At 40.4% G+C, this 17670-nt stretch overlaps 1 protein-coding gene across 2 annotated transcripts in view; it reads right to left on the reverse strand.

Moving 5' to 3' along the window:
- The window catches only part of TBC1D5 (TBC1 domain family member 5), a 421860-nt gene that overhangs the window by 64296 nt on the left and 339894 nt on the right, over window positions 1-17670 (reverse strand). The window contains exon 18 of one of the 2 annotated variants that reach the window (XM_027872233.1): window positions 15100-15165. The exons of the other annotated variant lie outside the window; for it this stretch is intronic. Within the exon in view, the coding sequence (XP_027728034.1) occupies window positions 15100-15165 (66 nt within the window). The remainder of the gene's footprint in view (window positions 1-15099; window positions 15166-17670) is intronic. 2 annotated transcript variants of the gene reach the window in all.

The following is a 17670-nucleotide window of genomic DNA, read 5'->3' on the forward strand; positions in this document are numbered from 1 at the left end:
AAAGACCTATAGAAGGCAGGATTTGAACAGAATCCTTGAAACTGAAACAAGATAGTAGAGCTGAGGAGGGAGCGTACTCTAGGCATGGTGCCAAGCCAGCCAAAGGCCCACAGTTGGCAAGTGGAGAGCCATGTGAGAAGAATGTGTAACTAGGGTAGCTGGATGACAGCGAGCGTGCAGGAAAATAAAGAGTAAGGATGCTGGAAAAGTGGGAAGGGGCCAGATTGTGAAAAACTTCCGAGGGCAAAGAGGACACTGGTGTTGATCCTGGAGAGAGTCCCTGGAGTTGACTGAGTAGGAATGACACGGTCAAAGGTATGCTGTAAGAAACTCACTAGGCAGCCGAGCTGAGGGTGGACCAGAGAGAGGACATGCTTGAGGCAGGGAGACGAGGCAGAAGGCTACTTCCGTAATTGTCCAGGGGTGTGGTGATGAGGATCTGAACTAGGGTGACCGTTGTATAAGTGGAAAAAAGGCGACGGGTGCCAGAGAGGCCGTGAGCCTGGCTGACTGGGAGGATGTGTGGCGGCACCTTCAACAAGAGTAAGGGATCTGGCAACAGGGCAGGGCTGGAGGGGTAACAGAATGTGTCCTGTTGTGGACATGGTGAATTTAAGATGCTTATAAGGCATCCAGGTAGAGATGCAAATATAGATATTCTTTATGCATAAGCCTATGCACAGATAAAGAATATATCTGTGTATCTCTAACTCCATCTATCTATTTATCCATCCATCCATCCATCCATCCGTCCATCCGTCCATCCGTCCATCCGTCCATCCGTCCGTCCGTCCGTCCGTCCATCCATCCATCCATCTATCCATCTATCCTGGAATCTGCCACACAGCAATGATAAGAAGAAGAGAGGAAGCTGGAGAAGAAAAGAGAGACAGAGTGGGAGGTTTTGCTTTCATCTTTAAAAGCCTGGAGGACCACAGGAGATTCAGCCTTAAGAAACAAAGTGATACCCGCCAGGTATGCAAGTCACAGAACCCTATAGAAAGGCACGGACTGTTTCCCTAGCACTGGCATGGTACCGGGCACACAGTATGTGTTTGTGGTCACAGGAATGATAAATGGTAGGAAGATACTGTGAGGGAACTCCCCTTCCCCCTGGAATTCCTCCCCCATTCTAAGTGACAGGGAGCCTGCTGGAGTCTGCTGGAGGAAGAAGGGAAGGAAAGAGGAAGAGGCTCTGCACAGTTCAGGTTTTTCCTGATCTCCCCAGCTGTTAGTACCCTCTGTGAAACAACAGCCTTCACTTTGCATATATCTGAATCGTGACTGCATTCACGGTTTGACCCTCTCGTTGAATAGAAGCCGTCTGAGGACAAGCACTAGCCTCTTGCCTTTGGTTCGATCTCCTCAGCACTTCGCAGAGGGCCTGACACTCACCAGGGGCTTCACAGCTCCTAACTACCTGATTCCAGGGATTCCCACGCATCTTTGGGCCGTCTGTCACTTCTCCAAGTGACTCTGCTTTGAGTTCCTCTTTTTAATAAGATTTCCTCTGTGATATTCTGAGTTTGTGCTTGTGAGATTCTCTGTATCCTGGGATGGCAGGGCCAAGAGGTAGGGAGGTCGTGTTCTCATGTCTTATCACATTTCTGGGATGGGAACTAAAATCCAAGACAGTGAAAAAAACAATCCCTCCTCAAGTAGAGCCAGGCTTACCCTGTCACGAGAATTTCTGGCTCAAGTGCTACATAGAGACAGTAGCTAGAACCACTGTCCTCAAATTTCCTTTTAGAAAGTCACATCTCTCCTCTTCTTAGAAGCCTGCGGCAGCTTCCCATGGCTTCTCACACCAGATGAAGACTCTGGACCACGGCCTTCCCGGCTGTCTCTGAAGGGGATGACTCACCCTTAATCACCTTCCCATGCTTTAACTGGAACTCTTTTCAATGGATCCGACGCTTTGCACGTGACTCATATTCCTCCAGCTTCACAACCTCGTTTTCCCACTACCTAGAAGGCCTTTTCACATCCTCTTGGCTTTATCATTTTCTTCTTTCCCAAGGACTTCTTTAAGGTACAACCCCTCCAAGAAATTCTCCTGTACTAACCCCACCTGCACCTGGATGCACATGTAAACAGATGCATCATAGAAAACAATCCTTTTTAAGTGGGAAGAGACCTTTGAAATCTCCTCTAATGCGGACTGTCTCATGTTATGGAAGAGGAAATCAAGGCTCAGCTAGTTAAACAACTTGCACAAGGTCACACAGAAGCTTGTTAGCATCAGAGCTCATACTAGAGCCCAGATCTTGATTCCTCATCTAATGCTCTTCCCACTAAAACAAACTATACAAGTGTATTCAAAACTTACCCTGTTTATTAGGAAAAAAAAACCAAAAAACTGGCTTATTCCCCAAACATCTGAAGCAGTATTTATGATATAAACAGTAAAATGTACTACCTACTTACTGGCTGTGTCATGTGGGATAAACGACTTAATTTCTCTGATTCTTGTTTCCTCATCTGCAAAACTGGAATATTAACATCTGTTCTACCTGCCTTGCAGGGCAGCTGTGGGGATCAAATGAGGTGATACCCGAGAGAGTGCTAGAAACATGGTAAAATAACCTAAGGAATTCTTTTTATGAGAAATTCAGGAATTCAGAGCCATAAGGCTGGTTAGCCAAACAAAAGATGAGCCACATCATTAAAGCCTTCACATCACTGCCATTTTTATAGTATCAGGTGAATTTACTCTTCACAAACAGTGGAGTTGTTAAAAGGCCACGCTCACTGCTGATAGGCTACCCCTCCCCAATGTATGGTGTTGGATTTCAGACCTTTAGCTACTTCAGTCACTGGCCCATCTGTCCCTAGAATAACTGGCACTTGAGGCACAACTGTCATGACAAATAGGAGAGAAAGAGCAAATCAGAACCGTTCAAGCCGTAAATTTAAAACATTACAGATCCATTGTCCGGGCCCAAACAGACTCTGGGAGCTGATGGGATTTGCCCAGCATCACCCAGAGTGAAGAGCTGAGCCAGACCTAGACTGTGTCCTGACGCCCGATGTCAAGAGTCTTCCATTATTCTTTGCGCTCTCTCAAAGCTGGAGTTCTTTGTTTCACTCTGAAAAATTAGGATTGTCAGGACAGGGTTTAAAATGCACTATTCAAGCTTGTTCTAAGAAAGTACACTATTTCTTACATGCAGACAGAGCTATTATGCTCATATAAGCCCATAATAATAACTGCTCTTCTCCAATAATGTGCTGTCAGGAATGTTTGTGAAACTGTACACATCTTGTTTGTACACGGTTGTTTACCCCCTGTCCCCCCATTAGACTCTGAGATCCTTGAGGCAGGGATTGTTTTTGTCTTTCTTTGTATCCCCAGCAACAGCCCAATGTCTGGCACGCAGTAGGTGCTTAATCAATGCCTCTGCTTGCAAGGAGTCTTGTCTTCTCAGAGTCATCCCCTTCCCTTGCTTACTGAATTTAACTGAATCTCTTGCATCTGCCTGTCTCCACTCACAGGACCAGCACCGTGCCTCAGGTCCCTGGCCTAGAGTAATCCTTCTCCTCTCTCCCCACTTCAATCAAGCTTCTGTGCTGCCAAAAACAATTTAAAATGGGGCCCAATTAAGCCATGTCTGCCTGTGTCACTCCTCCCTCCAAGAATGTGGTTCTCTCTTTTGTCTGTGATAAAACACAAATTCCTTAGCTTTCTTTGCAATAAGCTCTAGTCTGGTACTATTTCAAATTATTTTCCTTCGATGTTTCCGTCCCACTGACCTATTTTCTGTTCTCTGAACTTAGCATTCCACCCCTTACCTTCATGCTTGGAATGTATTCCCTCTTGACCTTGGTCTCTTAGAACCCTGAGTTTTCTTCAAAGCTTAATGTAGCATAGGAAATAGCCCCTAAATCTTTCTCCATGCCTTTATTAGGGTCCCTCCTGCTTTAAATGATCTTGTTTATATTTATCTACATCCCTGTTGAATCCCCTTGTTTGTGCTTGTACAGTCCTTTGGCCAGCGACTTTTTACTGTTTATTTCTGGACCTCCAGGGCCTAACATAGTGCACTGCACACAGCAGGCAATAAAAACTTTTTGAGCTGAAGTGAATCAAATCTGTCAGCATCTGGTAGTGAAAGAACTCTGCACTAGGAATCAGGAGACATAGACTTAAAGATCTGGGCTCAGGTCCTGGTCCTACAATTTAGCAGTCTGGTGACCTAATAAAAGTCATTCAACATCTGTGGATTGTACTTCCTTCTTCTAAAAAATGAAGGAGTGAGGCTGCTGGACTAGGTGATATCTGAGGTCTCTTACTAAATTTAGGATTCTTTAACAAGACAGAACGAGATAGGAGTGGGGGAGAAACATACATATTATTTTAAGAAAGCCATTCCCCAAATGATAAGTGAGCAAAGGATATGAAGAGGTCATTTTCAGAGAATGAAATCCTTACTGACAGCTACATAAAAATGCTCCAAATCACTAATAATTAAAGAATTGCAAGGTTCCAGCTCCTACCTATCAGATTGACAAAGTTGATAAAGAAAATGACGAAAGACTATATTCCAAAGAGATCAAAGGAAAAGGAAAAAGCACCCTTAAGTACAACAATATTTCTAGAAGCTCTTTTTGTGGTGGCAAAGAACTTGAAATGAAGGGTTGCTCATCAATTGGAAAATGACTAAACAAATTATAGCATATGAAAGTGATGGAATATTATTATGCTATAAGAAATGATGAAAGAGAAAATTTCAGAAGACTTCTATGAACTGATGTAGAGTGAAATACGTAGGAGAACCATCTATACAATAACAACATTGTAAAGACAAATAACTTTGAATGACCTAAGAATTCATCAATGAAATGACCAACCACAAACACAGAAGACTCATGATAAAATGAAAAAACATGCAACTTACTTCCTGACAGCCAATGGACTCAAGGTGCAGATTGATATTTTACATAATGGACAGTGTGGGGATTATTTCTGCTTGACTGTGTATATTTATATAGTTACAAATTTTTCCCCTCTTTTGTTTTCCTTCAAGGTGACTGGGGGAACATAGTAGGGAGAGAAAATTATGATCATTCTAGTTTTTCAAAAGTAGCTTTAGCATCAGCTGAAAATCAAAGCCTTACAAGTTAGCTGTGTATATTTCATTAGGAATTTTTTTCTGTTGCTGTTGAATACCTTTCTTTACTTACATTCATTCTCCTGAGTCCTAAACTTTATTAGTCAAATAAAAAAAATCAAATATAAGACAACATCATGACATTTTTACTTTAAAGTACAAATTCCAGAACATAAGCATCTCTTTTACTGTCATTTTCCTATCAAAGACTCACTATTGGAACATTTTAAAAAATGCTTTCTAAACTCTGAACTGAATCAGAATGTAGTTTGGACTTCAAAATGACTAATACCAGTAATATCAAACAAAAGAGAAGTAAGTGTTTTGTCTTTTTCAGTTTCCTCATCCATTCAGAAACCAATGCATCTTTGTCCTTTTTTATTTAGTATCTTAAAGCTAATTCTGAAAAAGACCTTTTCATTCTTCCCAAATATATTTTCTATATTCCCAAATATATATTCTTATTCTGAGGAATGTGTCATTAAGTATATCCAGTTACCACAGATAGCTAATAATAACAGCTAGCATTTATATAATGTTTTAAAGTTTGTAAAGAACTTTGCACATGTTATTTGATCCTCACAACAAGGTAGATAGGTGTTACTACTGAGATAGGTGTTGATAGATATTATTATTAACCCCACTTTATAGATGGGGAAACTGAGGCTAAGAGAGGTTAAGTGACTTGTCTAGTGTCACACAACTAGTAAGTGTTGGAGGCAGAACCTGAACTCGGATCTTTCTGACTCAAATTTCAGTACTCTATCCACTACACCACTTAGGTGTCTTAATATATCTACATATGTTTGCTTGTTTATTTTTGATTAAATTTTATTTTTTTCATTCAGCAAAAATCCATTCTGTCTCCCTCCCACGAGTTGAGAACAAAATAAAAACAAAGTCCCTGTTACAAACACTGGCCATGTTTTCTTTCTTTCTTTCTTTCTTTCTTTCTTTCTTTCTTTCTTTCTTTCTTTCTTTCTTTCTTTCTAATCCACTTGTCTATCTATCTAATAGCATGCTTCATCATTAGTCCTCTGGAATACTGGTTGGTCTTCATGCTGGTCAGAGTCCTCAGTCTTTCAAAGTCATTTATCTTCACTGGATTTTTGTCACTGTATAAATTGTTCCTGAGATTCTGCTCAGTTTACTCTTCATTTCTCACGAGTCTTCCCAGATTTCTCTGGAATTATCCCCTTCATCATTTCCTACAGCACAAGAGTATTCTATAGCATTTATGTACCATAATTTGTTCAACTATTCCAAGATAGGCCCCCCTTCAGACTTAAATTCTTTGCCATCTCAATAAACCAAAAATGAACTATAAATATTTTTGTATGTTCTTAGAATTTGTTTTGCTTAGGTCTAACTTTTCCCTTAATCTACCCTCTCCTTAATTCCCCCCTTTCCTTTCTTCCCTTTCCCTCCTATTTCCCTGTGGGGTGAAATGTATTTCTGTCCCCACCTCTTTGTGGGTATTCTTCCCTCCCTTGACCAGTTCAGATGAGGGAGGTTCAGGTGTCAGCTGCACCCTGCTCCTTCTTGTTTGAAAAGCCTTCTCCTTGTATACCCTAATTATGTGAGAAATTTTTCCATAATCTTCCCTCTTCCTCTTGCTTTTTATTCTTCTTTTAAGATTAACACGACATAACAAAATCACTCCTAAGCCTTTTGTCTAATTAGACTCCCTCTATGGCTTCTGTTAATGACAGGATATAAGCACTTTATCTTTGTTGAGCCTCTTACCACCGTTCATTTGTGTCTATACCTTTTTTATGTTTCCCTTAACTCCTGTGGTTGAACTTCAAAGTTTCTATGCAGCTCTGTTTATTTCATCAGAAACGCTAGGAAGTCCTCTATTTCTATAAAAATCCATTTCCCCTCCATGAAGGATTATGTTCAGTTTTTCTGGATAAATTATTCGTGGCCTCTACTTCTGGAATATATTCCAAGTTCTGTGTTCCTTTATTGTGGTGGCTGCTAAATTGTGTGATCCTTATTGGGACTCACTGGTATTGTAATTCTTTCTTTCTGGCTCCTTGCAATATTTACTTTTATTTATTTATTTTTAACCTAAAAGTTTGGGATTTCACTATAATGCTCCTGAGAGTTTTCATTTTGGGGTTTCTTTCAGGAGGTGGTTGGTGGATTCTTTTTATTTCCACTTTGCCCTCTGGTTCTAATGTCTTGAAATAGGATGTCTATCGAGACTCTTTTTTTGGTTATAGTCTTCAGATAGCCCAATGAGTCTTACATTTTTTCCTCCTTAATCTCTATTCCAGGTAATTTTTGTTGCTGTTGTTATGAGATACTTTATATTTTCATTTCCTTCTATTTTTCAGTCTCTTGTATTTGTTTTTAATATTTCCTGATGTTGCATGGAGTCATTAGCTTCTATTTGGTTAATTCTAATTTTTCAGTGATTTGTTTTTTTGGGTTAGGTTTTTATATTTCTTGTTCTAAGCTGTTAATTCTTTTCAATTCTTTGTTCTAGACTGTCATTTCTTTTCCATTTTTTCCTATAACACTCTCATTTCATTTATAAAAATATTTTTAAACACTAAATTTTTTCAAATCTTCCTTCATCTATGAATCTATGGTCTTTTAATTAGGTATGCTTGGAAATACTCTATCTCGTTAAAGATATATTCCACCACCTTTTGGAATAATACATTCCAAGCTCCCTGAGTTTTTGACTATTTTCTGGAGAAATGGATTTGTGGGATTAGTGATCTTCTAAGTGAAATATTACTAACTCTCACTTCCCGGAAGACATATTAGGAAAAACTTTCACTGCTGCTTGTATACCACAGTAAATACCTATGATATAGAGAACATTTCAATAATTCCTATTTGAAAGGTATAGTGGTATGGTGGACAAAGCCCTGGGCTTGGAGTCAGAAAGATATAGTATATCAAGACTGATGCTAAACAGGACCCAAATAAAAGCCTTAAACTTGGCTGGCAAAACTCCTAAGTGCTCTAAAAAATGGGAAAGGGAAATGTTTAATAACCTGAAAGTCTGAGTCTGACTTATCTGCTTAGGAGGAGGCCATTTTAAAGGTAAGGAAAAGAAGGCACAGAGGTCAGTTACTAGCTTGCCCAGGGTTACCCACTAACAACTGGGCGCAAGTACTAACGTAGTTTTTTTGACTCTAAGGCAATATATAGCATATTGAAAACACCCTACCACATAAATCCATGAATGTGGCCATGAGATCTATAGAAATGTTAATTTAAAAAAATTTACTAGTACTTATGATACACATTTTTAATAAATATGCGAAAAGATGTAATGAATAACATTTAAATCAAGTTATAAGGAGGTAGAAAGCCATGAGTTACTTCAAATCTTGAAGATTAAAGAGCTTTTGTTAGAGCAAACAGAAACAAACTTACAAACCGTTTTTGTAGACAGTTTGTTATAAACCAACAAACTACAATTGAATAGGTCAGTTTGCAAATGAGGGAAAGGGTAACATCTACCACTGACCCAGACACTGAGACACTGTCAAAAGTCAGCCAAAGCAGAGGAGGGGCATAAAATATATTCACTCCTTCCAAGGATCAGCTTTGCCTAAAATTTTGAAGGAAAGAACTCCCCCCCTTCAGTATTTTATAGGTTTTTCAACTTTAAGTATGTGACCTAAAAAACTTCAGCTAGATTTGGTTTGTGAGTCCTGCTGGGTCATTATCTTATAAAGTACATTCTGCATGTCTCCCATGAAAGGCTCACTACCACTTACCACCACCAACTCTCGGGAGATTACTGGGGCTTCCAAATCTTGGAGTTTCTAGTCTTAGAGACACAATTCAGCAGCTGAGTCCTCTTCTGACACCATTTACGGTCTCTTGTTCTCTTTTATTCCTCAGAAACCTGGCACTCAGCAAGAGACCTTCTAAGACAATGAGGCCTGAGTCATCGGACTGAAGAAAACACGGCAGAGAGCAAAGAAGAAGAAGACTGGAAAGGTAGGAGAGGGCTAGGCTAATGAAGAGCTTTGAACATCAGACAGAGAATTTTGTATTTGTTCCTGGAAGTGATAGGGAGTCACTAGAGTCTACTGAGTGTGTGAACATGAGTGTGTACGTGTGTGTGTTTGTATGTGTGTTTGTGACACGGTCAGACCTTGTGCTTTAGGAAAATCACTTCAGTAGCTGAATGGAAGATGGACTGGAGTGGGGAGAGACTTGAGGTGGGCAGACCCTCCATCAGCTACAGCAGTAGGCCAGGCCTGAGGTGGTAAGGGTCTGCACCAAAGTGGGGGCAGTGTTAGAGGAGAGAAGGGGGGCATATTGGAGAGATGTCGCAAAGATGAAATCAATAGGCCTTAGCACCAGATTGGATGGGGGGGCAGAGTGAGAGAGTGTGAGGAGCCAGGATGACTCAAAGGGCATGAGCCTGAGGGCCTGAGAGGATGGTGGTGCCCTCTCCAGTAAAAGTGAAGGTAGGATTTAGGGTGATACGTAACGAGTTCAGTTTGGGACATGTTGAGTTTAAGAAGTCTACTGGACATCCAGTTTGAAATGTTTGAGAGACAGTTGGAGATGTGAGATTGGAAGTCATCAAAGAGGTTGGAGCAGGATAGGGAGATTTGAGAATCATCAGCACAAAGATGGTAATTAAATCCATGGGAGCTGATGAGATCACCCGGTGGAGTTGTACAGAGGGAGAAGAGAAGGCCCAGGGCAGACCCTATGGGAAACCTATGGTCAGAGAACATGATCTAGATGAGGTTACAGCGAAGGAGACTGAGAAGGAGCAGTCAGATAGTAGGGGGAGAATCAGGAGAAAGGATGTCTTGCAAAGCTAGAGAGGAGAGAGTATCAAGGAGGAAAGGGTGATCCACAGTGTCAGAGGCTGCCGAGAGGTCAAGGAGAATGAGGGTTGAGAAAAGGTCACTGGATTGGACAACTAAGAGCCCACTGCAAGTGACTCTGGAAAGAACTGTTTCAGTGGAATGATAGGGTCAGGAGCTGGTTCTTAAACAGAACTCCTTATCTTTCCCCCCCAAACCTTCCCTTCTTCCTAGTCTCCTCAATTACTGTCAAGGGTACCACCATCCTCCCATCTCCCAGGCTCACCATCCTTATCTTTTTACCAGCCATCCAATAAATTGTCAAATCTTCTGCTTTCTACCTTCATCCCATCTTTCCAAGTTCCCTTCTCTGCAGCCACACTGGCTCTACCCTAGTTCAGGCCCTCATTGCTTCTCACCTGGACTACTACAATAGCATCCTACCTTGTCTTCCTGCCTTAAGTCTTTCTCCTCTCCAGTCCATCCTCCACTCAGCTGTTACAATGATTTTCTTACCATTCTACTCAATAAATTCCAGCGGCTCCCAGGTAGCTCCGGGATTGCTCTGCCCTTTCACATCTGCCTCAGCTCAAACCTCACAATCTGTAGGAGGCCTCTCTTGGTTTTCCCAGCTGCTGGTGCCTCCCCCTCTAATACTACACATCTAATCTTGTATATATTGTAGATACACCTCGTTATTTACATGTTTTATCTCCCATCAGAATATAAGCTCTTTGAGGGCAGGGACTGTGTTAGCCTTTTATTCCCAGAGCTTAACAGAGTGCCTGGTACATAGTAAAAGCTTAATTAATGCACTTCTTGTCTGACCACAACACATTCAATGTATAAACAAGAGATCTTCAAATAAAGAGAGTACACTGTATGCACCCACAAACAATGGAACTCTCTTTAGAAATCAGCATCTCATACCTCATTTTAACAAAATCTGCTCCATATAATGTACATTCTACATTATATACCACATTCTATCTCATATCCATCACATGCCATATAAAATCCATTTTACGTGTATCCTGGGTTTTAGCCTGTAGCATTTCGCTTAAGAATTTCAACTGTTTGTTAGAAAGAATAACGCTTGGGATCTGTGCACCTAGGAGAGCAGCTGAGTCAGTCTGAGAGCCTTGGAGAGGAAAGATATTCTTCATTTTTGCCTCAAGAAATTCTGGAATTCTATGTGCCTCTCTTTCAAAGGAGGAAACACAACTATCTCTCTTCGCCAAAGCTTTTTGCACCAACTCCGTCCCTCATGAGACCACACGGGGTTGTGTCACTGTTATCTCTACGTTAGCAGAGTCTTATACAAAATGCTCCAGGGTTACATATACAGAGTACTCTAAAAGTCTAAGTGCTGTTTTAAGCTACTGAAGACTTTTGGGATACACCATACAATATTAAGTTTAAAATGAAAAAAAGATGTAATAACAATCAGAAATACAAACCTTTTACCTAAAACAAAAGTCTGTTCCAAATCCTGATGTCAAGAATAGGCATAAACTGGAAGAATGACCACCTTTAAACATAAGGGGCAATGTGGTATAGGTAGGAAGGGTGCTTCTTGGGCAAGGCACTCAAACTTTCAGACCTCAGTTTCCTTGTCTGTTAAATAACCTCTGAGGCCTGTTCCAGCTCTAAATTTTATGTTACTATGTGCTGTCACCTACTTGTTATTTGACCACAGGTCACTTAACCTCCCTGAGTCTCAGTTTATCCATCTCTAAAATAAAGAGATTAAACCAGATGATTGCTAGGGCTCCTTCTAGCTCTGCTGATCTATCATTCTCAGACAGAAAGAGTTGAAGTTCATTCAGACAAATCTAAAGCTTAAAAATCAGAAGTATGACATTTATGCAAGGTTATCCCTAAGGGATGAACAACTGGTAACAAACTGGAGTCAACTCTTGATTATTCAATCATTATTCAGGTGTGAACTACGTGGGACCCGAGCCTCTTCCCCAGTCTTCTGCCCTTTTCCACTTTTATTAAAAACTCTACCAAAGGGAGGAGGACAAGGTAGGAGTTAAACCTCTCCACTCTCCTCATTGTTAGCCCCTATGTTGCAGAAGAGAGGTGAAGGGATGACCACACAAAAATTTTCATTTTCCACCTAACTCTGATCCTTGGAGAGCACAAATAAATGAAAAGCACCAACTTCAAAGTGCTGTCTAAGTCTGCTTTTCACATGTTTAGATACAAGTAGTCTTCAAAAGATGGCAGTCTAAAGGTGTACTCTTAAGTTGGCTACTGGGATTTTAAAAGTCATTTTCCCAGAGAAATGATATTAAAAATGATGGAACCAGTCTATAAAATTAAATTTAATCCCTTCCGTAGAGTCATATTGCCTACTGTGACATGCAGGTTGCAAGACAGCACACTGAATTAGTATATATACACATGCTAATATAGAATAGATGCTAATATGTACATATACATGTCTGTCTGTCTCTCTCTGGAAGGTAAAGCAACGATATGGGCCTAGAAATGACTAAGAGGGGAAGACTGAGTTGGACAACATTTGGTAAGACATTCAGTGTATCAAAGATGTTGGGTTGGTCTCTGATACAAAAACTCATCTTTTGGACATTGATATTTTCCTGCAAATCACGGTGCAAATCATGGAACACTTTGACCTTTAAAGAATCAAAATTGCAGGAGACCTAAACGGTAATGCAGCCCTGGGTCAGAGGGTTATAAGCAGCTAGGAGCTTGGGATGCTTTCTGCCAAGGATGACATGTTGCAGAAGTGGCACAGGAAGCATCAATCATGACACATATGACTAGAAAATTATGTGGGTTTGGCATGTAATGAGAGTGAAGGATAAAAGACCCCCTTGAGTGTTGCACAGTCATTCACAGAATGCTGAAAGCCCCAGAGGAAGCCCCCCCGGCATGGTGTGCAGGCCAACAACTGCAGAGGATGGAGGCACAGATGACCTGTGGTTTGTACTGGGGAGTGAGGACCCATACCAATGGATTCATCAATCTAGGGGAGTAAGTATCTGAAGCATGGTAGTTCTCTGAATAGCTAACTATCATTGATTGCAGTGTTCCTTCAGAACAAGGTGCTCAAAGCGGTAATCTAGGTTGCCAGGGACACATCATCTTCCCTATGGCAGGCCTGGCAGTGCTGACTCCCCTCTTCACATCTTCCATTCAGTGGGAACAGGTTTCTCCATTAGAAAGGTTCAAGTATAGCCTCTGATGCTTAAGTCAGAAGATTCAGGGGCTATGAGTGCTTGTGCTGAGATATGAGGGCGAGGGCCTGAGGATGGGCCTCCAAGGCTCAAGGAAGGAGTGGGACAGGGTCCGAGAGGCAGTCAGGTGCCAGAATGAGGCTATGGAAGCAGGGTGGTAGTGAGGCACTGCATTGAGAAGGGGGTTATTTCCCTCAAACCATAAAGAAGCCATTTCCTCTTTTTTTTTCTTACCCTCCTTCCTCCTCTATCCCATGGATACTCACCTTCCTTTCCCTTTTGCTGAGCTGAGGAAAGTTCTGAGATGGATTTTCCCTCCTCTATTACTAACAGCTGTAGGTATTAAGGTATGCCAAGAAGAGGTGATTAGGTTGGGGACAGGAGAGGGCTTTCCCTCTGTTCATTAGATGAGGAGAAAGGGAGGGATGTGGGGTTGGGAGGGAGGTGTCCCAAGTAGCGGTAGCGTCAGTGAGGCACAGTGGACAGGACTGAACCTGATGTGAATATCAGGAGTGGTTGTTGTTCAGTCATTTTAGTTGTGTCTGACTCTTTATGACCCTCTTTGGAGTTTTCTTAGCAGAGATACTGGAGTGATTTGCCATTTCCTTCTCCAGCTCATTTTACAGATGAGGAAACTGAGGCAAACAGGGTTAAGTGACTTGTCCAGGGTCACACAGCTAGTAAGTGTCTGAGGTCAGATTTGAACTCCAGATGAGTCACTCTAACCACCATGCCACCTAGCTGTATTTAAATTCTGCCTTTTATATTTAATAGTTGTGTGATCAAAAGCAAGTCACTTAACTTCTCAGTCTTATTTTTCTCATCTATAAAATGGGAATAACAGTATTTATACTAGCTACCTCACAGAATTATTGAGGAAAGCACTCTATAGGAGTTATTATTATTGTTGTTGTTGTTGAGGAAGGAACTTCCATTGACAGTAGGAAAAAAAGGGAAAAAAAGGGAGTTCATATCTGGGGTGAACATTTGTAAGTAAAGCACCCAACAAAAGCAGCCATTTCTATGTGTAGGACGGCTTGACTTGAGTTTCCCTTTCACAGTATGCTCAACTAAGATCAAGTGATTGTACTATGTGAGTTAACTGCATTATAAGCATCTGAAGTTAATGAAGGAAAAAAGCAATAAACATTTGTATTTATACTTTTGAGATGTGTTTTATCTCCCTGGACTCAAAAACAGCTTAGAATTAATTAGAAGGGGGCTTGTAATTCACCCCCTCCCCCACTTGCCTCCATTTCAAAGATATTATGAGGAAATCTAAAGTGATTTTGAAATATTTATATAATTTATAGCTCCATGAGAGGTGCTGATGGTGAGTTATCTTTTGAATAACTTCTTAACTAAACTCTTTTTGAAGAATGTAAATGCCTTCTTTCTCTTAGAAAGCACTGACAAGTTAGTATAATGCTCTTTATTTTCCATTGTATCACCATTAGTCACTGCATTATGGTGGTTTGTCACAGAATGTTTTAATTCTTTGATAAAAACTGTAATACAAAGGCCTACATTTTACTATTTATTTCAAAAGCAGGAAGGAAAGTCTTTTGAAATAGAAGTACATACTGTTACAGCACACGGATGCTTAAACTTAGCCCACACTAATTTAAGACTGTCATAGCACACCTGGGCAAGAGAAAGAGCTCCTTAATCTATGCAGCCCCACAAAGTGAAGCGTGAAAATACCAGGTGAATTAGACTTCTTCAAGTGAAGAAACTAGCAGTCAATAGAAAGCCCACCCCAAAGTCAGATTGATCATCACTTGGGTGTGATGGAATGGAAGGGACCTTTTTGTTTGAAACAACAGCGCCACTTGGTGGCTGGACAGCAGCAGTGACTTGGGAGGCACTACAAATGGAAAATAAAGGAAAACAAAAATGGCGCTGGGATTTCTTGGCGAACACAATGATAATGCTGCAGGCAAACGGAGATGTACTATGTCACCATAGTAACTGTACCTTGGAGGTCAGTTAGAGTCTGGACAGGAACAGACACCTGAGCATCGCTTCCTGTAACTACATCTCCTAGATTTCATAAGAAAAAATAATTAGATTTCATAAAGAAAAGTAGCAGAATGAAATTTTCTCTCCCTCTAAAGAGTTGAAAGACTTTTTCATTTTATCCAACCCCTGAAAACACAGAACATAATTTGGAAAAATCAATGGAACAATTATTCTAAAAAAGAAAATAAATTAAAAAATAAAAGTGTTATTTGAGAAAGTTTTTCTTTTTTTTTAAAGAAAAATCTGTTAGCATCAGTCCAAAGGTAACATAACAAATCATTTTGCTAAGTGTACTTCATTATTTCTTTAGTTCTTTTAAAATGCTTCCCCCTTAAACAAACAAAAAAAAACCAAAGCTATTATCAAAGTTTTATATTAATTCTTTTAAAAAAAAAACTGAGTCAGCTAAAAATTACCTTCCTTTTATTTATATTTATTAATATTATTTATATTTATTAATAAGCAGGCATGCTTTTGAGAAAGAGAGTTCCCTTTCACATCACGAATCATTTATCTTTAAGTAGACTTAAGCGCTCTCAGGTACTAGACAAAAGTGTTTTTAAAACACATATCAAGTGTACATTTTTAGCTGCAAATTAAGTAATTAAAAGATCTGATGAGCTACCATACATATATGAGAAATGTCAATGTGCAAAAAGATAAAAGGGATGGCACCCTCTTAAAACCAAGGTTATTATTTTGGGTGAGACTTCCCTTACCTCTTCACCCTGTCATGCCCTTCTAAGAAAGAAACATTCAAGGCCAAGAAGGACAAGGGAACACAGGAGAAGAGCGGGGTGACTCAAAGGCACTAAGGAGTAAAGGGGGTCTTTCTCCTAGGAGCTTCCCTCCCCCGCTCCAAATCCTATGGAATATTCAGAACACAACCCAATCTAGAAAGGAGGGCCACTGAGCTTTCTGTTCCTGGTTGGTTACACAGTTGTTTTCTTGATGGCTAGCTCAACACTCAGCATAATCAGTTTAATATTAGCAGGTTGTTTTTCCCTATATAAAATGATACAAACTCTTATGTTGCTTCATGATTAACTGGTGCATAAAAAAAGCAGCGATGCCCAGTCCTTTAAACTGGCTTCACAAACACAAAAATACTACGTATGATTAACAGGTTCATTGGTTCCCCCTTTGGTATTTACACAATAGTGAAAAACTCATTTCTGAATTAAATGCCATCCCCTCGGTGCCCTGGGCACTTGCTTTAGCTATGATTTGCAACATGATCAGCTCATTTAGAATTTGCTGGGTTGTAATTACATTCCCACAGATCAATTAATAGCATCTCCTTTTATATTCCTCCCATAACTGAAATAAAGTAAAACATCTGCCTGACAGGAGTTTAGAAAATAACAAAAGCAAGGAGGAGTTTGTAGACTATAAAATAGTCATTAATTGACACATTAAAATCCCTCATTCCTCTTCCATAGTTGACTTTCCAGGATCCGCTTTCATCTGTTTCATCTGCTTCGTCAATACCTGCGGAGGCTTTTAGATTCCAGTCTTGCCATCTACAGCCTCCCGGCTACCCCTGGGTCACCTCCTCTTGCTGCCTTAGTATGTGGTCAGGGAATGTGAGCTCATTTTAATCTCATCCAGAGCCCCACGTAATCAGGGAGGCATATCTAAGTCAATCATGAATTAGTTTTGCATTATCCATAATACTGTTCTTCTATATCAGCATGAATAATCAAGAAGTGGAATATGTTATGAAAACCATATAAGCATTTTTATCTTTGTAAACAGCAATTTTTCAAAACTTGTGAATTTTCCAGCAGAGTACGCTAAAAAAGATATTACATTTTTCCCCCCTCAAAGGCACTGTGCATATGACTGATTACTGCTTCTACAGATAGCTCTGAGATAATTTGAAATCATGTCCCTAATACTAGGTCTCCTAACAGGCTGACTACTGTGCTGTTTATCAGACTAGCTGACACAGTTTCAGATTTATCAATGAGGAAATATAGTTGGGCATACTTAGGAGAAGCAGATGTGAGCATCCAGAAATTCTAGCAAAGAATTATGTTCTGCTCTAAAGGGTTTTATTTTAAAGAATTATAGAACTTTGTCGTTGGAAGGGCCCTGAAGGATCATTATAATTCAGCACCCTCATTTTACTGATGAGGAAACTGAGGCCCAGAGAGATTTACAGACCCATCTGAGGTAATAAAGCTAGGCGTGAAAGAGACGAGACCAGAAGCGGTGTTTCCTGGTTCCCAGTCTCATGCTCTTCCTTCCCCCTTTGATTTCTGATATATTTACTGCCAAGGCAACTCACCAAAGAAAGCTGTACCTACGTTCGAATTTTAAAAATATTGTTAAGTGTCCCTCCAGAGAAGAACGGTGCACAAAAACAGTGGGTGCTGTACAGAGTGAGGCCATCCCTATTCACAGAAGGAGAAATTGAGTGTAGCTGGCCCTGTGAGTGGCTAGCTATGTCACTGTGGGCAAGTCACTTTGCTCAAGGCCTCAGTTTCCCTCTATGTAAAATAAGAGGTCGGACTAGATAAT

Source organism: Vombatus ursinus, unplaced genomic scaffold (assembly GCF_900497805.2).
Source record: "Vombatus ursinus unplaced genomic scaffold, bare-nosed wombat genome assembly UNPS02014799.1, whole genome shotgun sequence".
In the NCBI taxonomy this organism is placed as follows: Eukaryota; Metazoa; Chordata; class Mammalia; order Diprotodontia; family Vombatidae; genus Vombatus; species Vombatus ursinus.